This window comes from Streptopelia decaocto, assembly GCF_964273445.1.
Source record: "Streptopelia decaocto genome assembly, chromosome: 1".
Lineage (NCBI taxonomy): Eukaryota > Metazoa > Chordata > Aves > Columbiformes > Columbidae > Streptopelia > Streptopelia decaocto.
The window spans coordinates 66,413,091-66,439,969 of record NC_138663.1 but is presented as its reverse complement, the minus strand read 5'-3'; the positions used below and the strand labels follow the sequence as shown (position 1 = coordinate 66,439,969).

The 26,879-nt window shown below is 47.9% G+C and overlaps 1 protein-coding gene across 1 annotated transcript; it reads right to left on the bottom strand.

Annotated features, from left to right (window-relative positions):
- Positions 1–25,168, bottom strand: LOC309442105 (sodium- and chloride-dependent GABA transporter 1-like; the record flags this gene model as incomplete). Its single annotated transcript, XM_082057614.1, has 14 exons — positions 1–105; positions 2,746–2,913; positions 3,713–3,813; positions 4,220–4,322; positions 5,044–5,175; positions 10,831–10,943; positions 11,767–11,891; positions 12,206–12,309; positions 13,594–13,728; positions 14,885–15,017; positions 15,382–15,491; positions 18,079–18,179; positions 18,775–18,906; positions 24,928–25,168. The coding sequence occupies 14 exons, from the start codon at positions 25,166–25,168 to the stop codon at positions 1–3; spliced, it is 1,803 nt and encodes a 600-aa protein (XP_081913740.1).
- Positions 25,169–26,879: the final 1,711 nt, after the last annotated feature.

Genomic DNA, 26,879 nt, shown 5'->3' with positions numbered 1-26,879 from the left:
CTACACGGCAGCATCTGAAACCCTCCCGTTCAAGGATGTCTTCGGCTGGAGGCCATTGTTCTGAGTGTGCACCTCTGGCTTGGGCTGTGTCATCTGCTGCAAACGCTGCCCAGGAAAGAAGGGAAAGAGGGAGTCAGCTGGAGGACCAGGGGCAACAGCAGTGGTGCAGCTGGTGCATGGCAGTGGCTGAAGGTTGGGACCCCTTGTCTCAAGCCTCAGAGGTGGCCCTAGTTATTGGGCAAGGGGATGGTGCATGCAGCAAGAGTTACTTCTCCGGCACCATTCAGCAACCTACTGGAAGCCCCTCTGAGTCCCTTTTGCTTTGGTGCTGCGCACAGCACAGCAGCTCCTCCATTTATCTGAAATACAGGGATCGCCCTTGAAACACAGGCAAACTGTTACCAGGCAATACCAGCTGCAAGTAGGAATGAGGGCTGCAATGTCACAGGCTTCAGAGCAGGCCCATTTTTCCTGTTTCTGAAATTTTTCAACTAGGATTTATTACAAAGCATCACTAACTAGCTACAGCATGCTGGCAAGGTTACGGTCTGTGCTGCTGATGCAGATCAGACCAGTTCACCTGCATAAAGTTTTGCACTGGCAGTGATTCTTGTCACCCTGAGCAGATCAAATGAAAACTGCAGAGCTCAGTAAAGTGAAGCAAGAACTTGGGAAAATATGGAGGTGCAAGTCATTACTGGAGGCGTGTGTACTGAGCATCAGGAGTGATAAAGAAGAATGAATCACTTTTGCCTGTCAGGGAGGGACTGAGGCTGCAACTTGCAGTAGAGAAGGCAGAGGATTGAGCCTGACCTGAATAGACATGGCTAAGTCAGGAAAAAGCTCTTTCCAACAAAGGGAAACCAGCTCCTACTCTCCTATACCACTGAAGTGGGCTGTTGCTAGGTGAAGTCCCTGAAATGTTCTCTGAGCTGCTTCTGCCATTCATGGTCTTTTTTTTTTCCCCCCTCACATTCATGCTCAGTAGGATCAAAATGACTTGTAATCTTTCCTGTCTGTCAAAACCATTTTATTCAGCATTGACATCTAATTTCCCTCCAGCTTCAGCTCTATTACAAACTAATCCAGGATCTGTGCACATAAGAGGCAAAAAATTCTCGCTGTCCATCTGATACCAATGCGCACATGCACACAGAAGCCTGCTTTCTTCCTGCTGCCATCTCCTGCTCACTCCTGGGTCTACGAACCATGGGGAGGATGTCTGGGTCTCCTGATGTATGTGGGTGCTGCCAGAGGGACAGTGGGACAAGTAGGGTGCACACCAGCCACTCACACTACTGACTGGCACGGTGGTTGGCACGAGATGCTGAGGGGATGGGTGGCAACATGCTCATGAGCTGCCCTCAGATGTCAAGATATGCTTTCACCATTCCTAGTGGAATCAGGATTGAGACTAAGCAAGGGGTTGAACCATTGTCTGTATTTGCAGTTTTCCCTTTTCCAGCTCTTATTATGAGAGAATAAGGAGCCCTCGAAACATCTGAGGAAGGACATACTATTGGAATTGCCACTGGCTTTCAAACCAAAATCACCAAAGCGGCTTGCCATAAGACCCTGGCTTGAGTCCTGCAGGAACCTCTATGTGAACCTGCACAGCAATGGCAAGAAGCAAAACTCAGCCTCAGATGAGAAACCGAAAGCATATCTGACACACCAAACCCACCTGGTTCCCACATCAGAGCCCATCCAAATGGAGAGTCTGATGAAAGGCAAGTCAAATTCAACTGCAGCTTGACCTCAGAGTTAGAGAGCATGAAGCTGACCTCACCCCAGCAATTCCAGACAAACCATTTCTGAATTAAACATTATTCAAAATACAGCATCCATGAAGTAAACTCATAGGATGTAGATGGTTTGTGGTGGCTGTTGCAGCTGGGCTGGGAGAGCCATCAATCAGCACTCCTGTGGTGATTTACACCTGTAGCTTGCAGCAGACAGCACTGGGCCAGGGACTTTGTGCACAGTGCTCTCAAGACTGAATATCAACACTGTAAATAAAATCTTTACAGGTCTTTTTACCTATGACATACAGAGGCTCATGATTCACTGCTACATGAAACCCTACTCAAACTAAAAAATAAGAAGTTTTAAACAAGATAATAGTTGTGGGTCCTGCATAAAAGTCTTCCTTGCTTCTTAACCCCACATTCACTGAGTGCCCTTTGCAAAGTACATGACAAACTGCCACTGTGCGTGTCTCTGTCACTAGCAGGTCTTAGCCCTCAGATATGTCAATCTTCATGCTCAGAGGAAGCTGATCGCTCTGCTGAGAAGTGCCAGATAACCATGCTCATAGCCAAGAACTGCCAGGAACTGGGATTTCTCTGGGTTAAGAAACCTCAAGGGTTTCTTCCCAATCTCTTTCAGGGCTCCAGTCTCCTGTACCAAAGAGATATCCAGTGGAAGAGGGCTCCTTTTTTGCGATGGTAACAACACACAGTTCGATGAGGGACAGCAGACAGACCTAAGGAGACACTACCTGAAGGTCTCTCATGTGCTGCCTGACAGCACTCCCAGACATCTAGACATGTTGGTGGTCAGTTTTGCTGGTAAGTCCTCTCCAGTGAGCCCTCCTGGAGGAGAAGGTGGGCAGAGCCCCTGCAGCACCAACCTGAAGCACTCTGATAGCTGTGTCAGAGCAGAGTGTGCTTGGTTCTCCTTAGACTTAGACCAAGGGGAGCTCAGTCTAAGCAGGGAGCAGAAGAGTGGTGAAGCTGTTCATACCTGCCGGAGGGTCCCCGTTGAGGTGAAGAAACAGTATAGCATGTATCCTGGAATCAGAACCATGGAGGACAGAGCCATAAGCCAACCAATGCCTTGTCCCCACGCAGGATAGACGTATTTTCCCAGTGTCAGAGGGGTCATTTCCACCACGCTGAAAAAGAACACGCCCTGGGAAAAGAGGACCAGCCATTGCAGGTGAAGCTGTGCAAAATCAGGGTTCATCAATTCTTTCCTTCACTATCTTCTTAGCTCCCAACACTCTTACAGCAAATCAACAGCCTTGCAGAAAACCAACAGGTCCTTAAAACTAGTTAAATGCTCTCAGCCCACCAACTGGTAATTTCATATAATTTCTTATTATCCTGTGTAAAAAGCTGGAACTGGCATGCCCATGATTGCCTTCTTCACTAAACTACTCAGACAAGCCGTGCCCCCACACCAGTCTCTAAGCAAGCCGGCAGCATCCTCACAGCTGGCCTCAGGAGCCTTCATCATCCTACCATTGGCCTCCTCACACCATTCCCTGTACTACTCCTTCTGGAAGCACAAGAAGCAGCAAAGTCAAAATCGCTCTGCAGTCAGTAACTTTGCATTTGCTGATAGCTATTGCTCTGACAAGCCTATCAGGGCTGAGGCTGGAGATGGAGCAGCCGAGAGCCTTCACCAGAATCAATAACAGCTTTTTCAAAGAGTAAATTATTTGCTTGTCTCCTGGCATCTCAGAAACAAGAATGAAGAACGGATGGCCTCATTTAGATTGAAAACAGGCTAGAGCTTTTCTTACAGGTGATTTGCAGTAGGCAGAGTGACAGAAGCTCCTGTATTGCTTTACCCATCTCAAGTCCACCTAGGATCACCTTGCACCACACCTATACTGGATCAAGAACATAATGTTTTCCCCGCAGCTCATCCAAACTAAGAGGCCCTTCTGTATCCACTCCTGCAGATAGGATGTCCCAGGTCTTACCAGGCAGACAAGAGGAGTGAAGAAAGCCCAGCAGATCTTCCACCAGATGCAAGGTTTGTAGCCAATCATTTCTTCAATGTTCCTGTAAAACCTGTTCACACCTACAAGAGGAAAGGAGCGTTGAAAAAAAAATCCCACCTCGGCACCATGGTCATCACCTCATGACACAGCACACAGTGAGGGGGTGACAATGCCGTGACACGAGAAGCACTATTTGGAGGAAATGGGCTATGGGGACACAAAAGCAAATTTGTGCTAGCAGGATCCATATTCCTGGTGTCCTCTTGAAGGACCAGAGGGCAGGACCCTAGGCATATGCCAGTTTCTGCAGACATCTTTGTGGTGGCCTGAAGAAGTGAGATGACAACCTTTCACTCCTGATTTTCTGGAGTTACAAGCCCAAGTATTTTCAGTTGCGAAGTTCTCATTCGCTTCACTGTGGGAGGCTTCTGAAATAACTCTCTGTGCCCATGGAGAAAACAAAGGAACAAGGTATTTTGTGCTTACCATAACACCAAGAAATGGAGATGGTCTCAAAGAAGACAAGAAAGAGAAGGCACATGCCACTGGCTGAGTAGTAATCAAACAGCTTGAAGACATAAATGCCACCCTGAGGAGACAAAACCAGGGTCAAAGAATTTAGTTATAGATTATGGTCAACAATATCAGTTGGCTGCTTGGATTGTTACTATCTGTATCTGCTGGGTTTAATGCTTATTTTCTTGGGTATTGGAGCTGGTGATGCAACTTTTCCACTGGAATCTGGTTCCCAGCAGCAAAACTGGTGTGCTCTTGCAGACAATTAGCCAGCCAGATATGGCCAAGAGTGAGGAGAAAAGCAGAGATTCACTAGGATTTCTTACTCTGTTTTAGATAGAGTCACTTAATTTAGTCTGCTGTGCCCCTGCCAGTTTTGCTGCTTTGCCTCCTCATCCGTCTACACTGCTCCCCAAAAGTCTCCAGACCACTCAGACCTAACCTCCACACATGCACCTTAGCTTCAGCCCCAGAGATTCAGGTCCCCAACAGATTGGTCTTTATTTTGCCTCAACCCTTGCACCAAGTGTTTCTTCAGCCTGGGCTCTGTTAGCTTGAGCCCTTATTGCAAATATAAAAAAACACCCAAGCCAGACTGACAACAGGATCGTGTTAAAAATATGGAGGCACCCTAAGTCACTTGAGACATAGCAGTGGTGAGCAAGACCATTTATCTAGTATTAGGATGGCTCCTAGGGATGCTGTCACTTCTCCAAAGCTTTCAGTGCCGGTGTTCTCTGCCAAAGTGACTAGAAAGGTGCTATGAGCAGAGGTACAAGCATGGCTATCTGTACCTGGGTGATGTTGGAGAATCCAATGAGATAAGAGATGAAGCAGACTACCGCGATGAAGACCTTCTTCCTGGCTCTCAGGAGATGAGGATACTCATCCATCAGGGCTGTAATAAACCCTTCCACGGTGCAGAACTATGGAAAAAGTTATACACCAAGGACATATATATAAGTATCTTAGCCTGATATCACTCTCACCTACATTTAACTCCAATGTTGAGAACCTTATTGCTTTAAGTGCTCTCTGCAGACACTACAAAAGAAGGAGGCACCTCTGCACAAAGCTGGCCTGAACTATCTTCTTGAAATGCCTCTCTCCCTCCACTGAATACAGAGGAAGCTAAAAGCACCGGGGTTAAATACCTAAGATTAGCCAAGATAAAGCTCTGCCTTTTGTGTCCCATGAAAAACCTCCTCTTTCTTCCCCAGAAGCCTCTAGGGCCTCCCCACCACTGCCCCACTCCCCCATGCTGCCAGGTGCTTTGTCACAGCCGTGTGTCTGTCTGCTGCGGGGACACGTGCAGGACCTCGCTTACTCTCCCTTTCCCATGTGTGGTCCTCTCAGCCTATTGCAACAGCGCTTTGCTGTTCAGTGATCTAAAACACTCACTAAGGAGCTGCCTCACCCACCACCCCCTCTCACATGCATATGTGTAACAACAGCATCTCTGACTCTGCAGTCTTCAACTTTATTTCAGTTTTTCAAGCACGGTACATTAAGTACATGTAGCACATTAGAAGCCCATCCTCACAGCACATGGTCTTTCTAGAGCTGAAAACACCCGCTGGCTTGTGCAGCGCTATGTCAGGCACAGTGTATTAAAGCCGTCTGCACCATAGAACATTAAGAAGTCCCCATGGGTGTTACTTTCAAATCAGTTTCCCTACCAGTTCTGCCCTATAGCATGAAGACAGTTTGACTGTATATATGTGAATTGCATCCCTCCCTCCTATTTCTTGTTAAATTGTGAGATTCGCTTTTATGTCTCATTCCCAGAAACCACTGGTAACATACAGCTCTCAGAGAGCACATCATGCCTCTAGCAAAAATACTGAGAAGTTTATGAGGGCAGCAAGCTCCTACTTTCCCTGGTCACCCTCAGTAAATGTAAAAGCCAGTACAATGAAAAAGAAAGAGGTTTCATTGCTCGTGATTGTCAGGGATATTCCTGTCTTTGGGGAGCCCTGTACAAAGTGCTAGTGGTTTTAAATTCAGCATTGAATATGGAAACAGAACAAGAAAATATCATCAGTGGAGGTAGAGGTACACAGATTAAAATGAACTATACAGTACTGGAAAGATGTATGGAAGAAAAGTGGGGAGTCTGAACCATGCCTATAGCTGAGCAGGGACAGCAGAAGAGCTGGCACACTGCAGACTGCTGGGGCTGGCTTCCGCTGGGGCACAGAGCAAGTCAACAGGATATGTTATAGGATAGGACAAGGGGTGATGATTTTAAACTAAAGAGGGGGATATTCAGGCTAGCGATGAGAAAGAAATTCTTTACAGTCAGGGTGGTGAAACACTGGCCCAGGTTGCCCAGAGAGGTGGTAGATGCCCCATCCCCGGAGACATTCAATGACGGGCTGGACGGGGCTCTGAGCAACCTGATCTAATTGAAGATGTCCCTGCTCATGGCAGGGGATTGGACTAGATGACCTTTGAAGGTCCCTTCCAACCCAAACTATTCTATGATTCTGTTTCTGCCCAGGGTTTCATATCTGCATGGTGCAGTGCGGAAAGCCAGTATTCCCAGAGTGCCAAAGCTCAATGGCTTCAACTCCGATTTTTAATGAGCTAAGCCTTTTATTTTTGGCACAAGAGCTATTAAAGCATCTTTTGCCATTCAGGCATGGGTTAAGTTGCCTTTATACTCATTTACAAAGAGCTCTTCACCCCATCCCACCCAGTTCATTGTTAAAAAACAACAACAACAACAACACACACACACAAAAAACAAACAAGAAACAAAACCCCAAACCAACACTGTTGAAAGTTATTCTTTTCATGTGGATGCATGGCCAGGCACTGCCAGAGCCATGGGCAGGGTTGAGCAGTATGGCACAGGGCAAGACAAAGAGGGAGAAGGGTGTGGAGGGGTCCAGGGGCAACTGGGGGCAGAGGGTAGATGTCAGGGGTGTCCAGCAGAGAAGAAGTGAAGAAAAAGACACCTCAAATAATGACAGGGAGTAAAACCAACAGCCCTTTGGTGCAGGAAAAGGGATTGAAGTCAGGGAAAGCACAGAAGAAGAGACAGTGAGATGGGTGATGGGGACCAGAGCTGCTACAAAGTAAGTTGAAATCACTTTGCCTCCTATCAAAATTAAGCTGGTGCATAATGGATAAAGTGGAGAATCAGATGGTGGAGCTCTGCTTTTTCTAGCCATAAAACAGGTAATGGCTTTCACATAATTTACTGAAAATTGCCTTATGTCAGCCTCAGGCTTAGGAGGTGGTGCAGCCTGCAGGACGGTCACCTTTCCCACCCTGGGGACTGTGGCTCCCTGGCTGGCCTGGGATCTGAATTTCCCAGCCCCATACCCAACCTCAGACACTCACAAAGGACGAGTAGGCAGCTGAGTGAAAGCATGCTGCTTGCAGGGGTGATGAGAATCTGGTCATTGTCATATCTCCTTGTCTTGCCCTTGCCCAGTGTGAGCACTTGTGCATGAGGGTAGATACACACACAATCATACATATTCCACAACACACCCCAATGCCATTACCCCCCTCCCCCATGCATTCACACTTCAGTCTGCTCTCCAAAAAGTTCCAGTTTTCTCACCAGCCATCTCCAGCCACATCTTTTAGCACGTATTCTGTTCTTCCTCATGCCTCACCCCGTGATATTGTTTCTCTCCTAAAGATTTTATTTCCATTCGCATTTTCTCTTTTGTTCTTTTTCCCCTTCAGGGGCTTAATCATTACACATGCTGCTGGGTCTGATAATCTGGGCTTGGTAGTCAACCTCAGTCTGAATGAAAGCCCGTCTGCCACCCACTCCCACTGTCAGGGGCTTGCTGTCCTCGGCCACGCAGAACACCCTGACTGGGGCCCATAGTGGGGGTTCAACCACAGCTGCCAGATGTACAGCAGAGAGCCACAAGAGTGGGTCTCACTAGTTGCAGCTGGAATTCCTCATGAATAACCTGTGAGAGGCAGCCTCACATGGGACAGACACAGGCTTGCAGTCACAAGGCTTGCTAGCTTCCCTGGGGAGAAAACGCCTGACCTGGAAACGGGTAGGTTAAAAGAAAGCATTAGCATATTACGCAAGAGGGTCTAGATGCAAGAGAGCTAAAGCCCGGGTGGATCAGAAGCAGAGTGAACATTCAGGCACACGAGCAGCAAGTGGGGGCACAGGAGGGAGGCGCGTGTCTATCAATATAGGTCACTCATCCAGCTGAAGTAACTGCAGACAAGACGAGCACCCTGGCAGAAAGAGGCAGATGGAGCTGTACTGCATCCGCGCGAGGCTCGCTGCCAAAGCTGATGGACACAGGTGGACCCACTCCCACCATCCTGAAGGGATGGGGGCTTGTTCGCTGCATTGCAGAGGCAGATCTCAGCCCTACCTTCCTCTGCCAGATGAGCTTCCAAGCTTCTCAGTTGTGCCTACAACCCCGTAGCTGGCTGGTGACAAGTGGCAGCCCCAGCCCAACAGCCCTGAGGCTGCAGGGTGCAAGAAATGCCCCTATGGCCCTGCCGTGGCTCGTGGACTGGGCTGCTGACCCAAAGGGAAAATGGCTGCTCCCTGTCTGCAAATACCACAAATGATATTTATCAGCACACAGCAGAACCACCTTTTTAAAAAATTTTACCTGGACACTTCAAAATGTATGTGCAAGTGCAGCCATTATTGCAGCCTGTGCCATTTGTTTTATACACATAACCTACCATGCTGTTAATGATGTGTTTGAATCAGAGCTCCAGCATGCAAGACAGAAAGCTTCTTCACATGTGTTTATCTGTGCTTTTTTAAAAGCTTGTTTTCCTTCTGATGCTTCATTCCCTCTCCCTTCCTCCTCCTCCTCCAGGCAATGATAGCCCCCCACGGACTGCCCGCCCTGCGAGACTAGCTGTCAGAAGGGACTTGGAGAATTTCAAGAAGTGTTTTAGTAGCAAACACAGGAAATAAATTCTGCACAGTGCTTAAAGGGCTTATTGTCATGTCTTGAACTATTTACCAGTGCTGAGTGAACAATCCATGGAGGATAATTTTCTTTTCTGTAAATGTGGCCTCTTTTGGAACACTTAGTCAATATTTGAAATTATTTGCCAAACAATGTCTGTGGTAATGCAGACATGAGCTCTATGATGTGTTTATAGGAGTGTGTCATAATTGAAAACCAGATTTGGTTGATTAGATTTTCCTGGAAACCATGTGTGACACTTCAAGAACAGGTCTGATTTTGATTATGAAGTAGACCTGGGTTTATGAATGCTGCTTGTAATCCAAGAGAGCATCCATTTTGTACCGGTGGTTTGCACTGCAAGTAAAGAGCACACAGGCACAGGGGAGGATGTGACAGACCAAGCACAGGCTTTTGAAGGAACCTTTGATTTTTATGCACTCAAAAGGGAGGCACACTGCAATTAACTGCTGCAGCTGGTAGCAACTTTTATGCTGAACTATCAGAAAAAAAAAAAGTAGCATCATTTATAAAATTACACTGCATCAAACCACCATCCCCACAACATGGCAGAGCCCAAATTCAAACACAGCATCACTCCTTCCCCCAGTGCAACCTGTAGAGAAGTAGAGAAGATGGGAGTAGAGAAGATGGAGACTTTCTACCCTAGCCTACAAAAGTAAACCAAAGTAATGACACTTTCTTGATAGTGCCTCAGAGTAAGGTTGGTTGAGGTGCTCTGTAACACAGTAAAGAAATCCAAAGCATCCAAACTGAGCTTCTTACAAAAAAAACAAGAGAGCTGTGATGACCACACCTAGTATCATGCAGACACAAAATGAAACAGTTAATACTGATTTCCCGTATTTCAAGTACCTCTTTTGGGAGTTAAAAAAAACCCCACATTTTACGAGAACAAAGTAGTTATTACTTGAAATAAATATTTTTTTCTTTCTCCCTTGTCCCAAAGTATTTTGGCAGGGATAACTTCCCACTAGGTCTACTTAGAACCTGTGAGCTCAGCTGCCAGGGTCATCTGGCAAAATGGGGACATGCTGTGCCCATGCAGCAGCACCAGCACTGCACTGGGGCCAGAAATTGATCTGGACAGAGAAAAGCCTTCCCAGGACCCTCTTACAGGGAAGTGGTAATCCTCTTGTAAGGCTGACTGGTTCTGAAGGGCTGCTGGAAGTGGGTCATTACTCTCATTTTAATCAGCAGCAGAACAAAGATTGGTGTGCTGGGTAGTGGTTAGATACCATCACACTTGCGGTATATGACAAGGGAAAGGGTTGTCAGGCATTGGAACAGGCTGCCCAGGGAAGCGATGGAGTCACCATCTCTAGAAGTGTTTAAAAGCTGTGTAGATGGGGTTCTTAGGGACATGGTTTAGTGCCAGTGTTAGGTTATGGTTGGGCTCAATAATCTTGAGGGTCTCTTCCAACCAAAATGATTCTATGATTCTATATGCCCACCTTAGGGAAGAGCACAGAGGCAATGGCCACACAAGGGACTTTGTTTCATGCAGCTGCATCTCACCATTAAGAGTAAGACAAGACCCTGTTTAGCACTGGCCCAAGGTGCAGAAGGGGACACCACCATCGTATCTGAAGATAACTTCATGTTTTACCCCATTTTGTCCCTGGATCATCTCACCTGACTATCCAGACCCAACATCATCAGCATGGAGAAGAAGAGGATTGACCAGAGTGGGGACAAGGGCAGCTGGGTGACAACCTGTGGGTAGGCGAGGAAAGCCAGTCCGGGGCCTGTGGTAATGAAAAGAGGGATGCAGCCATGTTTATAAAGCATTTTATGAGAAGTCTGAGCTAAGGGCAACAGTTGAACAGAGAGACCATGATCACAGTAAAGAATTGCTAGATAGGAGCTAGAAAAACGTGACCCTTCACCCATGACGCACCAACCCAGTGGAGTGCATAGGGGTAGGATGAGGAGGCAGGAATGACTGGAGAAACTCTTTGCCTTTTCTCTTCCTGCAAGCAAGGAAGTCATCAAATTACTGCTACCAAATGGAGCTGGGGCACTTTGCTAGAAAAATAAACTGATATTCAGAGCTGGTTATAACTTTCCTGATATCTTTTTTTTCCATCACAAAAATCTGTTTCTTGAGATAAAAGCTTTTTCTGGGAAAACAGCAATTTCAGAATGTGTCTTTGTACAAAAAGACATGGTTCCATCTTAGTTAAAAAATTATTCTGAGATTACAATTTCAAAATTTTGCCTTGAAAAGGGACTCCAAATTTTGATGACATCTACTGAAAACATAGGCAGTATCTGTTCTCAATAGGAAGGTTTCAGAAAGCAAACGGCTAGAATATTTCACTGCAGCAAAAGCACATAAAACTTCAGCACTGAAAGAAGGTGAACATTAAAAGCAGGTGGAGATGCCATTTGCAGCCAAAGAGTGATGAACATCAGCCACAGGTGCCTGAATCCCATCTTGGTGGGAGAGTGTGCAAAAAGGGTTGCATACTTGGATCGTGGGTCAGGAAAGGCCTGGGAGCAACCCATCCCTGCTGACAAATTGCCCTCAAAGGTTGCTGTTTCATTTGAACCTGGGTTTCTGCTTACCTGAGGAGGCCAGCTCTGAGATAGACTTCTTCGTGATGTGTGACATGAAGCCAACAATAGAGAAAATGACAAATCCGGCAAATATGCTTGTGGTGGAGTTTATACAGCAGACAATAATGGAGTCTCTGGAAGGGAGAAAGAAAGCAAGAAAAGAAACCACCTGCAGGTCCCTACCAAGAGGCTGGGAGTGAAGAGTGGGGTAAACAAAAGACCAGTCCCTGCTGAGCGCAACTCCTGTGCCTTGGAGAGGTAGCGCAGGTGATGAGTTAAGTGTCCTGCAGGCGAGGGAGCCCTGCTAAAATGATTGCAGTGTGCCCCTCGGCTGCATGTTGCCAGTGAGGGTAAATTGGAGACCAGACACCCCAGACTCCCTGTAAGCCCTTCCCTCGCCCATGAGCACTCCCCACCACGCAGAAGACTGGAAAAAGAACCAACAGACCTGTAGACATTGTTGTGGAAAGTGTTGTAGCTCCCCAGAGCAATCAAGGACCCCAGCCCCAGGCCGTAAGAGAAGAAGATCTGTGTAGCTGCGTCCATCCAGACCTGCGGAGAAGGAGCCAGGAGAGCAGTGCAGTGGGAGGGACTCTGGGCTGCAGTCACACCAGCAGCATCTCAGTGCAGGGCTGGTGAGGGGTCTGGATGGGGCTGTGGGCTTGGCCGTACAGCCCACTGGGGTGGTCAAGACCCAAGGGCATCCTGTCACTGGAGCCACAGGCACCTACGATACTGGCTGCTGGCCTAAGATACAAGGAAATGTTTGGGCCAACATCTGGAAATGCCACAGGAGCCACCTTGAAACCTGTAGCTGTGTCATTGCCAACTGGGCTGAATACATCTGAAGAACAGACTTCTTCCCGTGCCTTTCTGAACACCTGTCTCCAGGGTGAGGTAGGGCTCAGAGATGTGGGGCAAGTGCAGAGGAGAAGCTCCACGTCCCACGCTCACCCGCTCCATTTCTCTTCCACTAGCATGCCTTTGGTTATCCAGCATAAAGTTTCTTATGCAAACAACTGCAGAGGAGAGCTTGCAAAGCTGGTCCTAGTGCCTTAAGAGCTTAAAGCCTATGAGGCATATTAAAAGGGGGCAGACTATTTATTTCTTAATTATACAGTATTTAAACAACTCTTCTGGTCTTGAGAGACCTGTTTGCAGCCTTAGAGCCACTGCAGCTGGCAGTACAGTACTAGTGTCCTGCAAGAGGGATCATTGGGACCCCTTAGGAAATGGGGAGTGTCCAGTTGTCCCCACCTACATATGACTGGTAACTGGAGACACAGAAGCATCTCTGCTGCAAAAGTCAGAGCATGTAATGCCTGAAAAATTTTGTAAGCCTCTGTGCCCGCCCTGGGTCCCCTCTGTTTCCACAGAACAAAACAACATTGCTTGCCACTCCTCATCATTTAAGCACTTCCAAAAATTGCTGCCATATGTACTGTTGTGCTTGTGCTGATTCAGAGCTCTCCATGCTGGTGCTATCACATCATTCTTTCTTCAGGACCACCAAATAAAGGCCAAATCACCAGCCCTGGGATAGTCAGTGAAATGAGGTATTCCCAACCTGGAGAGAAGGTTCCTTCACTGGGGGGATTTCTGATTCCCTCCTGCCTTATGGATAACACTGCTTGAGTACAACAGAGCTGCTGCATGGATTTCTACCCAAGAAGGACCTGCCCTTCAGCTTTGTCTCAACCTGTGAGGGTCATGACTGCTTGGACAGGGAACTATTCCAGTTTATTTTTGACACTTAAAATACTCAAGGGAAGTGCTTGAGGAAGAGTAATGTGGAAACAACTGGGACGTAAGAGCTTTCTTCACTAGTCTACGAACCTCGGAGTCAGAGAGCTTTCTGAAGTCGGGCGTGAGGTAGAAGAGGATCCCCTCCTTGGCTCCCGGCAGCGTGACTCCCCGGAAGAAGAGGATGAACAGCATAAAGTAGGGGTAAGTGGCTGAGAAATACACCACCTGAGAAAGACACCATGGGAGAGAAGCCATCAGCCCAGCAGCGCCCAGGAGCTTTCCTGCTCCCAGTGGTGTTAGGTCTGGTGTGTGTCCCTGTAGGGGGGGATGGGCTTCTCACACACTGTCACTTTTGCCAGCATTTCCATTTTCTCTTTCCCATTCCCATGCTAGTAATGATTCTGGCTGTTTGAGGTTTCTCACTGGCAATGACATGCAAGGACGCACTAATCGCAAAAGTAGCAGGCTAAAGTCTGGATGAATTGCCCAAAGACAAGGGAATTGCACAGGGATAAATTTAGTCCACAGACATAATCCCTTCAAGTCATCACTTCCTTATTTTGCAGAGCTGAAGCTGGTGTTTCTCTAGCCCAATGCATCAAGTAACATGAGTTGCCTTGACTTCACCGCTTTCTTTTCAGCATCCTTTCAGGGACTCACAGGTACCTACCATCCCTCATCATGGGGCCCGTACCAGCAATTACTGGAGTTTTTCTGCGGCTGCATAGCTAAAACCTGTTTGAGAACGCCCAGGGAAGTTAACAGCTTAGGTGACCTATGCCTGAAGTGCTTCTTTTTGATCTCTCCTCTAGATTATTCCTTTCATAATATTGTCCCACTACACCATGCTGTGCTCTAAATAACACATCTCAGTATCTCAGCATCGCTGTTTCACTAAACTAAGCAATTACCTTTCTGCTGTGCTAGCCTGAAATGCTACACAGTGAATAACAACGTGTTTCTGATCTGAAGGTCTCCCACCAATACCTAAAGGGCAACAAGAAAATTTTCAAAGGAGGTGGTGAGGTTTTTTTTCCACCAGCAGCATTTTAAGAGACCATGATTCTGAAAAGGGGGAGCCCAGAAGAGGCCTTTCTTCCCAGGTCCTTCAGAGAGACTGAGGGCTCAGATCCATGACTTTACAGGCAAGAGTTATCCTCTATGCTTAGAATGAAAATTACCATAAACACGGTAGAAATTTTTACAACCATGAAAGGTAAATGTCAGAAATTTAATAGCATCCACTGCAATTCTGCCTTGAAACATCATAACCTTAGTTATAGGCACTCAAATAAAAATGAGCCTGGAGGACATTTCAACAGCCAAGACCTGAGCACAACAATGAGAGGCAGCACCCAAACACCCAGTCCTCACGCCGTACCTTGCCTGTCCACTCCACACCCTTCCAGATGGAGAAGTAGACCAGTAACCAGGCCAGGGCCAGCGTGCCAGCCAGGGGCCAGCGGACGGTGCCAGGCTCTCCCAGGCCCCCGGACATCTGGTGCATGTTCCTCCTAGGAGTAGGAGAGGTTGTGTTAAGGGGAAATCTATGTCTTAGGGACAGAGGAACTGGAGATCCTGGAGGTGGTTGCAGGGTGAAGGACCAGGTGCCAACAAGCACAAGAGCCTGCAAAACCCTAAAGGGACCTGAGGCTCATCATGATATGATAAAGGAAGAAGAAGAGGGGTGGAGAGGCTGTTATCCTCTCCATCCATCTGACCTGCAGCTGCACAGCTCACCCCGTGCCCCTGCCCACCCCAGCTCCGATCCCTCTTGCCAAGGCTGTCCAAGGAAAGGTGCCGGTGGGCATGGCCACAGCCCCAGCGAGCAGCCATGGTGAGGGGGAGAAACCTGGTGTAGGCAGGCTGCGGACATACTCCCAGAACTCGGTGACGGCGCTGGTGAGGTTGGTGGTGTCATCCAGGGAGTAGTTGGAGAAGCAGCGGTCGGTGTTCCAGGCGTTCCCACAGCTCTGCCATGGCAAGTCCTGTGCCGGTACAAGGACAGCAGGGTTATCATTAATGTGCCCTCTCTGATGGGCAGTGGTGAGCAAAATTTGTCTTCTTTTAAACTGAACCCCCCCAACCTTTTTTTTTTTTTTTTCCAAAGAGGATGGGTGGCTCCTCTGGATGGGCAGGAACCTTGCAGCCAAAGGCATGAAACAATTTTCCAACATAATGATAAACTGGGACATGGAGTTTCCAGGAAACAATATAACTATGTGATTAGGGTAATACCGTAGCTGTAATAAAATGTTAGCAATTCCCCAGATAGAAAGCCATTTCCAATTAGCTGTTGGTAATTAATAGCTACTAATTAAAATAGCTACCGGGGGATATTGTGTTTATAATTGTTACAGCTTTTGGCTAGCTTCACTCAACAAGTGGTTGGAATTTACTCCATGAAGAATAAACCCTGATTTGTTTCTTATCTCTCATTTATACCAGGCTTCAATGCTTGAAAAGCAATGTGGCATTGAGAATGGGGGTTAGCAGTTTGTTGTTATGAATAAACTATTGTAACATAATCTCAGGAGTAAATTTAAACCATAGTAGTTATTTCATAGAGTCCTATGCCCTTTAACAAGCAGCACGAAGGGATTCCTGAGATATGTTTACACCATGGGCAGTGCAATGCGGCAGGGTCACACCACTACAGTTTTAATGCAATCAGCTCTGTCTCTGCAAGTGATCAAACCACAGCATCAGGGGCTGTGTGAGCACACAGGGCAACTGACCCATGCCATGTAGTGCCATGGCCGAGGTAGCCCAGTGAGAGCAGCTCAGAGACACCTCCATGTGCAGTAACCTCATTTCCCAAGTGCGGTACACATAGAGGGATGCAGCATAGCTATTCTAGATGATTTCCCTCTGCAGATAAGACCTCAGGCTCCAGCTCAACAAAGCTTAAAGAAGATGTTTGTATCCATTCCTATTCATCCGCGAACACAGAGCCCTTTAGAAATATTATCTGTGTTTAGGTGCATTGTGGCATCAGTGCATTTAAGCCCTGCCTTCACCCTCCATCTAAATCAGCTCACTCCAGCAGATGATCCTTCCTAAGGTGCACGCTGGCTTGGCAGAAGAAGAGCTATGGAGAGGTGGGCAAGGACATCTCAGTGGTAACCCAGGCTGTTTGCACCCACACAGTGATTTCATTGTGGACTTGCTAATTGCACTGAAACAAATGCAATGGCTCAAGCAGCACTGCACAGCAGCCCTTCAGCCGAGTGGTTTGCACATCATAGTTGCTGCACAACTCTTATAAGGAGGGGCAGACAGGACAGTTTGTTGCAGCTCCATTTCCTCTGAATTTCAGCGGACAGAAACTCCAGAAGGCAAGCTGGGTTCCTGTTCAGGCTCAAAATACTCCTAGTCAAATTTAGGGGGAACAGGCATCGGCCTAGCTTTTTGATTTGCACCTCGACTCCTTTGGGAAATCTGGAAGTATTTCTGGTAAAAGAAATGGCCTTAAGCCAAATACCTGGAGCTGCTGGTATAGATACAAGCACTGTCACCAGTTGAGTCTCTAACACCTGAATGTACCAATGCCTCATCCTAAGACGCATCCTGCCCAGGCTGTAACTAGGCTGAGTTCCTTTGGAGCAGACTTTTGTTCATCTGGGAATCCCCTGGGAGTGCATCTAATAATCCACAACTAACAGTTTTGTTCTGGACCCAGGAGCCTACAGTTGGTATTGGTGGTAGAAGCACAGCCGGGAATGCCAAACAAAATATTGTAGTTAAACTCTTGGTAGATACTTGAAATTTTTAATCAAGCAAAAAGTGAAACTGGATGTACAATATTCATAACAGAATTTCAGGGTTATACCTAAATAAAAAAGATCTTATTTGAACCACAGAGTTGATGTCTTTAAGGCTGTGTGTTGCTCAGAGAGTTAAGGGAACTCTTTGCAGTTGCTGGGCCGAAATAAACCATTCAGCTACCAAGAAGTTAAAGTGGGATTGGATTCTGACCTTGTACAGTAGAAGACCCTGCTATGAAAGAGAAATCTACTATAAACCACAATGCCAAAATACATGCTAAGTGACAGTCACAATCAGATGACTTAAGTTCTTTCTGAATCATTTTTCCAGCAGAGAAAAAATCCCAGGGATTTCATTTATCAAAGGGAAGTATAAATGAGGACCAATTAGGGCCAGGACTAAGTCTTGGGTAATAAGAACAAGTTGTGACAAAACCAGTTGTGGAAATGTGCATCTCTTGGATTCACACAGCTCTAGAAATATGGCAGAGACACAAGGGTGGCTTTTAAAGACTGATGTAATTGGCAACAGTTCACAGAGAGGGGATGGGACCATCCCCTCCAGACAACCACCCTCTCCAGAGGACAAGCATCAGTACCCATCAGCACTGCACAACTGCCTCCAGGGCTGATGAACCTCTTTGGGAATGGTCCTGCAAGGTTCTGGCAAAGGTTCTTTACACTAACTGTGGGCAATTAGTGCCCACACTAATTATGTTTCGTGGCATAAACAACTCATCCCCATAAAGCAGAGAGTGAGCACCCAGAACACAGCTGATGCCATGCTGTAGACATGTCTGTGACTCACCGCGGTGAAGGAGTTGAAGAGATAGTAGAGAGCCCAGGCAATGATGACAATGTAGTAGATGTTCAGCCAGAAGGAAAGAACCACAGCTGCCAGCCCCACTCCTGCGAATGAAGGCAGAGAGCAGCATCAGTCCAGGTCTCCAGTGCCCAGCTGCACTCATGGGCATCATAACAAGTTTTGTGGCAGAGCCAGAAAAAGCAAACCAGCTCATCAGCACAGCACCAGATACAGCTACACCGAACTGGTCAGCAAGGGAGGCTTACTCCCTCACATCTCTCAGCCACCCTTTTCCACTGGGTGAGCAGTGCTACCTTTCAGCATGCTACAGGTGCTTCAGGGCCACTCCATGTTCACATCCTCTGTCTACAGCTTTCCCATACAGTTAAATAAGCCTACGTAGGGAGGCTTGAGGCAGGCCTTCTGCAACCAGAGCCACTCCATCACAGTCCCTGCTGCTCATAAAGTGTCTTGTCACCACAGAAGACTGCTTGAACAGAACACAGTGGTATTAGTGATTGCAGACATCAGGTCATGGACAACTTGATAGAGGGGAAAAAACTCCCCTCACCCATCACCTCATCCCAGCCCCCAGGGATTTGCTGATTTGCTTCCTAAAGCATTAAAAAGTGTTGGATTTTTGTTTTAGTTTTGCTGTGCTTATGTGCCATCATCTTCACAAACTTAACAGTACAGTACCTTTAAACATGGGTGCTAATTTCCAGACTCCCAGTCCACCGACAGACGTATACTGGCCCAGGGCAGTTTCCAGCAGGAAGAGAGGAATCCCAGCAAACACCAGTGTCAAGAAATAGGGGATGAGGAAGGCCCCTGAAAGAAGGAGGAATGTTATCAGATGGCTCCCCTTTTTACCAAGAAGCAAATGCCTCCAGCTGCTGTTTGTTGCTCCACACCACCTGGGTGATGAGGAGCAGACTTGCTTGGAGGCAACAGTTTGCAACTGGATTTGATGTGTTTAGTAGGTCTCCCATTGAGATCACCACTGACTTCACCCTTATCTGCTCCTGTCACTATGGATATATATGTATTGTATATACGTATCTACTGGCATCACTAGCTATGGGATGCCAGTCTCAGTTCTTAAATATTTAGGCAATGCTAAGCCAAATCTGACAATGAACCCAAAAGTACAGACACAGACATTCTGTAACTTGTTCTTGTTGATGTTTTCTGTCTTACCTGCAGCAGCTCCCCGTTCTTCACTTTGAGGGAAAAGGGCACAGGAACATCTGTCATTGGCCACTACTTACTTTGTTTATAGCAATTTCAGTTTCTTAAGGAAACCCTGGCTAAGACTGTATTTGCTCTTGTAACAGCCCTGTACACATCCCCACTCTTCCCCTAGGTTTCACCCTTAAAATTCTGGGTGAAAATATTATTCTTCTCTACGGATGATTCGGAAATCATGTCCTCACCAGAAATGAGGTAGTGCAGCTGTTCACTAGAGATGTTACTTGCACCTTGCTATTAGAAGAGCAAATAGATTAGGAGAGCCTCATCGTGTGATTTGAAGGCTGTACATGTTCAGGTCATCCTGACTTCTAGGACTTGGGGCAAAGTTCATTTTCCTGACTCCTCATGCACATGCCATCATTCCTGAGGAGAGCAAGCTGTTGCAGAAGATGATGGCTAGGTAGAGAGAGGGGACACTGAATTTACTCAGAAGCAGCTGGCCGTGTCCAGAAGGGTGCTGGTTTCTACACTAGCCAGAGGTCTGAGCAGTCAGTCACAGAATCACAGAATCACAGAATCGACGGGGTTGGAAAAGACCTCAGAGATCATCGAGTCCAACCCTTGGTCCAACTCTAGTCCATTTATTAGATCATGGCACTAAGTGCCATGTCCAATCTGAGTTTAAAAACCTCCAGGGACAGCGAGTCCACCACCTCCCTGGGCAGGCCATTCCAATGCCTGACCACTCTCTCTGTAAAGAATTTCTTTCTAATATCCAGCCTAAATTTCCCCTGGCAGAGCTTAAGCCCATGCCCCCTTGTCCTATTGCTCACTGCCTGGGAGAAGAGACCAATCCCCACCTGGCTATAACTTCCCTTCAGGTAGTTATAGAGAGTGATGAGGTCACCTCTAAGCTTCCTCTTCTCTAGACTAAAACAACCCCAGCTCCCTCAGCCTCATAAGACCCATAGGTCTTATGTTCAAGTCCCTTCACCAGTCGTGTTGCTCTTCTCTGGACCCGCTCCAGCACTTCAATGTCTTTCCCAGTCTGAGTCTTTGTCTCCAGATATTGGTGGAAAAGCAAACACGGAGCCAGCAAGCAAAGCCACTCTGGAGACATGCAGCCCAGCTTGCGCCTGGCAGAGCTGGGCTGCAGCAGCTGCTCTCCAAGGGCAGGGAAGCGGCCAGGCACAGCCAGGGATGCTGGCTCAGAGGCACCCAGCTGGGCACTCCTGCCTGCCAAGCAGGGAGCTGAGCCCAGCTGGGAGAGGCAGGCGCCAGCACCCAGGGTGGGTGTCTGTGGGAGGCAGCGTGCAAGAGGAGGGGGCAGCAGGTGGCAGGGAGAAAACATGCTGTGGGCCAGCAGCTTGATGACCATCAGCCTGAATCACAAGCTGGCATGGAAAAGCAGGCTCTTGGCTTCACTGGCAGCCTGGTGTGGAGGAACCAACAGCTTTGAGCATTGCTGCAGGAGGAGCGCTGCCTGCTTGGTGTCCTCTTCTGTCCTCTCTCTGGCCACTGCAGCCTGCAGGGCTGGGAGAGGTCAAGCCCCACAAAGATTGTTCAGCCTGGACAAGAGAAGGCTCCAGAGAGACCTTATTGCGGCCCTTCAGTACTTAAAAGGGGCCTATAAGAAAGATGGAGACAGACTTTTTAGCAGAACTTGTTGCAATGGAACAAGGAGTAATGGTTATAAACTAAAAGAGGGGAGATTCAGGCCAGACATGAGAAAGAAATTTTTTACAATGAGGGTGGTGAAACACTGGCCCAGGTTGCCCAGAGAGGTGGTAGATGCCCCATCCCTGGAGACATTCAAGGCTGGGCTGGACGGGACTCTGAGCAACCTGATCTAGTTGAAGATGTCCCTGCTCATTGGATGAGATGACCTTTGAAGGTCCCTTCCAACCCAAACTATTCTATGATTTTATGAGGAACCCCGTGGGAAGCCAGGGTACACTCCAGGGACATGGATGCTGCCTTACTCCTATTGTGCCTCATTGTAGATTTTGGAGACTGAGCTTATCAGCAGTCACAGTACCTGGTATGCTTCTGTGCAAGCAGCTAATGAAATGTGGCCACAGCCCCCATGATCCTGCATTTTTCATTTGCAGCAGGCCAGGAAGGCTTGTAGGTGAAAGATTTTATTTGATTATTGGGAAAAACAAAACCAGAAAAACTTTCGGACCCAGTTAATTTACCCTGGCTTAACAAAAATCCTCTAAAATAGGGGAAAATCTTCAAACCAGACCACAGCCTTGAACTGAGGGCTGTTGTCAGTGACACTGTCACTCTGGAGGGTCAATGCCATGAGCAGGCACAGATAACATCCCCAGGTGCTGTACAGCCAGAGGGGAAATCAGTTCTGAAATCTGTACCTAGAATTTGCATGCCTATGCCTAAATCCTTGGCACAGAGGGAAAAGGATGATCTTTAATCTCTTGCCCTGGATGGACTGCTGAAAGGCCTGGTTCAGTTCCTGACCTGCTACAAATGATTGTGTGTGACCTTGGAAAAGTCCAAACTTGTCTCCAAAGTCCATGGGTCAAAGGGGTGATGATGCTGGTCCTGCTCTGCTTGCTGAGGGCACCAGCTCTTGGAGGCAGGGAAGGATCACACAGCGCTTGGCACTCACTGTGCAGCCCCAAATCTGCCTGCAGCCTCCAGCTCCTAATGCCGTACAGCCAGGAAACAATAATTCATCCTTAAAATGGTGAACACTGCCCACCAATCAAAAGTTGAGCATTACAAGCTGTTACATGCCGTTGCTTGGATTCTCGACGTGTAAATGAGAAATGCGTGATGCTTATTTACAGAAATGTTCTTCTCTCAAGTTATTCAAGCTCAGGATCTCACAGACAATTTTTAGCACCTACTGAGCTGAGTTTAGGGCCAATTTAGAGTCCGGTAGAATCCTGTTGACATCAGAAGGACTGCATGAGGTGTAGAGGCTGTAGTGTTAGTCATAGCCAGGCACATTCAGTTGTGTGCAGAGCCAGTGGGGAGAACAAGCATCACTTTGGGTAAAGCCTGCTCCCCACAGCCGATGGCCCTTGCACTAGGCTGCTGTACCCTGGCTGGATATCTCCTAATCATGTGCCCGATTACAATGCCGAGCAAATCAGCCGTGAGCTGATACAATGTGACAGCGGTAAGTGAGACGACAATATTTCCATTCAGTTCAATTTGCCTGTGCGTAATGGAAGCAGCCCACACGACCCTGCTCTGAGCAGCACACATGCAGGACTCTAAAATTAGAGTCCCTCCCACAGTCTGCTTTGCTCCGGAGGCACCTCCGTCGGGCCAGAGCCAAGACGGTGCCCACCCGATTTGTGAATCAGATGCCATGCGACCCTTCCTCGCCACTCCGCATCAGCCCCCAGTGACGCTATCGTGCGTCAGCTCTCCTGCCCGTCTCCAGCAGCAGCAGCCTCCACTTGCTGCTCATTATTGCCGGCTGCGGGAGCAGTCAGGCTGGGTAGGGGTGAGAGGGATGAGCGGTGCAGGGTGCCATGAGCGGCACGAATGGGCAGGCGAGGCAGGGGATCTGAGAGGGGGAAGGCACCTATTCCTGCTTTTTGTCTGTCCAGTGTTTTTGCTCGCAGCCGGCTGGTCCCCCTGCATGCCTGCAGCTGCTGAGGCAGAGATTGCCCTGTGTGCCATTGCTCTTGCTAATAATAGCGCTCCACACCTCCACAGCAGCCTCCGTCCAAGGATCTCAGCTGACTTTGTAAATAGGACTGACTTTATCTTCAAAACACCCCTCATCTAATTATCGATGTCGTCATCCCCACCTTTATGCATGAGGACACAGAGACACGGGCAGCATGGATCCAGTGTTTTTGCAATGGTACAGCAATCGCAGGGCAGAGACCGGGCTAAAAAACAGTGCAGGGACGTAGCCACAGGGCTACTGTTGTGTGATGAGGGCTATTGCAGTCAAGTGCCAGAGTGTGGCTAGATAAAAATATCAGACCCACACCAAGGCCCTAGAGATGGTGGCACAGACTCCCCTAGGTAGACATGGCTGATTCCCCTAAACCTCACCCAGTGCAACTACACGATTGTGCCTCTGCACAAAACAACATACTGAACTAGAAATCTTTTTGTCAAAATTGATAACTGCCCAGTCTCTCCCAGGACTCATTCCACATGCTTCAGAGAAAGGGCCAAGATCCCCCTAAATGCCATGGAGCAAATGGACAAACAGCTGCAGGGAGCTGGACCCCTCTCCTATTTCCCAGGGTGGGACGAGAAGACCATCCTACACCATCTACGGCATGGGCAGCAGAAGTAGGCTGATAATATGGGAAGTCATGAGAGCCAAAGACGGGTTTGAAAATGGAATTCAAGGTAAAAGGAAAAGAAAAAAGATGTGGAGAAGGAGCGCAAGAAGAGACCCTCAGAGCAGTGTGTATGAAAGTGGCACTGGGGACAGGGACTCTGGGCAGTGATAAGCTAAGAGGGAAGCAAAGAGCAACTAGTGAGTGGTACTAAAATTATATATACAGCCTTAAAGGTGAGGCAAAGTGGTTTGGACTTGTGTGGGAAGTCTGAGAAATGGTTTAAGAAGGTGAGCAGCTCTTCAAGGGGGGAGGGGAGGGAAGGTTATTTTCGTAGCAAGTACAAACAATGGGGGAACTGCATGGGGAAGGAAAGAAAAAATGTCTGCTCTACTGATGCCAAAGCAGCCCATACTCCCCTCCACAAAAACGTCTCCCTGCCAAGGCTGAAGAAATAACACCATTAGAAGAGAGCTGAGGCACAAGGGTATATTTCTTGACTTGATCCAAGACATGCAGAAAGTCTATAGCTGAGCAAGGAGCTGATCTCCCAGATCAGCCCAGCACTGTCTGCCTTTCTCTAGCATTGCAATGGTTTGGCAAAATCTCAGCTGAGGACTGGTGAGGAAACAATGTAGTGGCACAATAATAAAAATAATTTTAAAACCTGTCTGCAGAGGAGGGCACTACTGCCAGCTGCATCACAGTTACTGTAAGTCCTCCACCCGCTGCCACCTCCTCTCATGCCCTCTGTTTTCCAAACATTAGGATGGAGATGATAATTGTGACCCTTCCCACAGCACTGTAGTAAAGCTCATTTCCTTCCATAGGTGATGACACTTTTGCATGCCTAGGTACATGGTCATACATATGGATTCTTGTATATATGTCTATACAGCCCTGCTATGGTCCATGCAAAGCTTCTAATCAAAAGTCCTCACACATATGACTCAAACTCAGGTGCAAAACTGTTACACCTTGAGAATGCACTAGACTGAGGAGAAACCCACCATTAGCAGATGTAAACTGATTTCCCTGGGAATGCCCCAGTATCCACTTGGGTGCCGCTGTGCATAACCCTCCATGTAAATAAATGAGATCCTAGACACTCTTGTCTGTGGCCCTGAAAATTTGGACTGCAGATGCTTGACAAAACTCAAACTCCTTGCTATATTTCTTTGGGCTGCATCTCTCCAACCTGCACTTACTAGTAAAGCCCATAGACCATGGGAACTAGTCTCCTGACAGCTTAAAAACATAATGAGGAAGAGCTCTCAACCAAGGGGCCAGACACTTGCCCAGACCCACACCAAACCAACACCAGCTCAGGAGACAAAGCTGCTCAGGGATGACCACAGGCATCGTGTGTTTCTCTCACCTCCTCCGTTCTTGCCACAGAGATACGGGAAGCGCCAGACGTTGCCCAGCCCAATAGCATAGCCCACGCAGGACAGCAAGAAGTCAAATCTGCCTTTCCAGGAGCCTCTGTCTGGGATCTCCTTCTTCTTCTTCTTCGTGCTCACAGCCTCTGGGGCGATGGTCTCTGTCTCCTCCAAGGCTGCCTGCTTCACCTCAGAGGGGGAGCTCAGCTCCACGGATGTGTTGTCCATCTTACCCATCGTGGCTCAGTTGTATGGCTGCTCTTGCTCAGGGGCTGGAGAAGTGGGAATGGCAGCCTCCACACTGGATGAGCTTGGATGAAATGGGAAGTGCTGGGCAAAGCTCCTGATGAGAAAACAGAGAGAAGAAGGTATTCTGTGTTAGTGTAGTGGGCTTATGGGAGGGTCTTACTGGCTCTGAGGTGGACTCACTGGATAGACTGGTGCACATCAGGGCAGCCTATCCATGCCTCTCTGCTTTCCCCAGGGAGAAAAAGAATGATAATTTTGCCTTGCTCCACAGATGTCCTTCTGAGGAGCCATGGTCATGTAGACTGCTATACAACAGGCTCAAACCTGGTTGTTACCAGCATATAACAAACCCATCAACTGTCATCTCTTCTTCATCCCAACACCTGCTCTGCAAGAAAAGCTCCAGGACAAGTATGCATGCAGGGAAGCCACAGCCTGTGGTTGACCCACCACAGAGCAGTCCAGGTAGAGAAAGGTATCTAGCATGTCTGAGCAATGATGGAGGAGGACGTGATGGAGGTGCCACATGCTCCACGTCTGGGGCCCAAAACTGAGTGCATCAGCCACAGAGCTATCTGAGAGATTGTGTGGCCCAGCCAGCCATGCGTGACTGTGACATGTCCACTATGGACATGCCCCACACTGCAATCTCATGCCCTAATCCCCTGTCACGGCAGTGACACAGATCATATCTGTGCACCTGCAGTGCCTGGCAAGGAAATTGCTGATCTGCTCAGCATCTCCTTGAACACCATGTCACATGGGACACTGTAATCATCAGGTGTATTCAGATGATGCTCGCTAGTGACCATAGCCAGCCTGTGAACCACTGGAGTCACACTAAGTCAGGACTCCAAAGTCCTGAGGATTAATTGAATAAGTCTCACTAAAAATTTAATGAATAAGCAGATTATTCATCTCTGTTGTGAAGGCTGGGTAGGTGGCCAAGAGCATGGCTTTCCCCATGGGGACACCTGAACTGGACGCAGCAGGTGGGTGTCCCAGAAACAGGCTGTAGGGACAGCCATGGCAGCAAACCTTTAGTGGGACCACAGTGAAAACCAGACATCCTTGTGCAGCACATGGTGCTTCAGCCCGCTGAAGACCATGGGTCCCCATGTGGTGGCAGGAAGGTGGCATGAGGTGGTGGCTGACAATGAGGTGGTGGGATGACAATGGAGTGAATTGTAATCAAGAGGGACTGAGAGGAGACCTCATGGTGGCTACAGCTTCTTCACAAGGGGAGGAGGAGGGGCAGGCACTGATCTCTTCTCTCTGGTGACCAGTGACAGAACCCGAGGAAATGGCAGGAAGATGTGCCAGGGGAGGTTTAAGTTGGACATTAGGAAAAGGTTCTTCCCCCAGAGGGTGCTGGAGCACTGGACAGTGTTCAAGAAGAGACTGGACAAGCCCTCAGACACATGGTGTGAACTGTGGGGTTGTCCTGTGCAGGGACAGGAGTTGGACTCGATGATCCTTTTGGGTCCCTTCCAGCTTAGGACATTCTATGATTCTATGATTTCCATTGATTTTAGGCCCTAAGAAGTGTGTAACCGGCACACCAAAACAATTCAGAAAGAAAGCGAGAACAGGCTACATCATTACACCAGTGTCTAAAACAATATTGCATTCATGTCTTGAAAACTCAGTGCAGTTCTCTCTTTCCCTTACAGAAGCTATTGCAGAGTCAGAAAAAGGC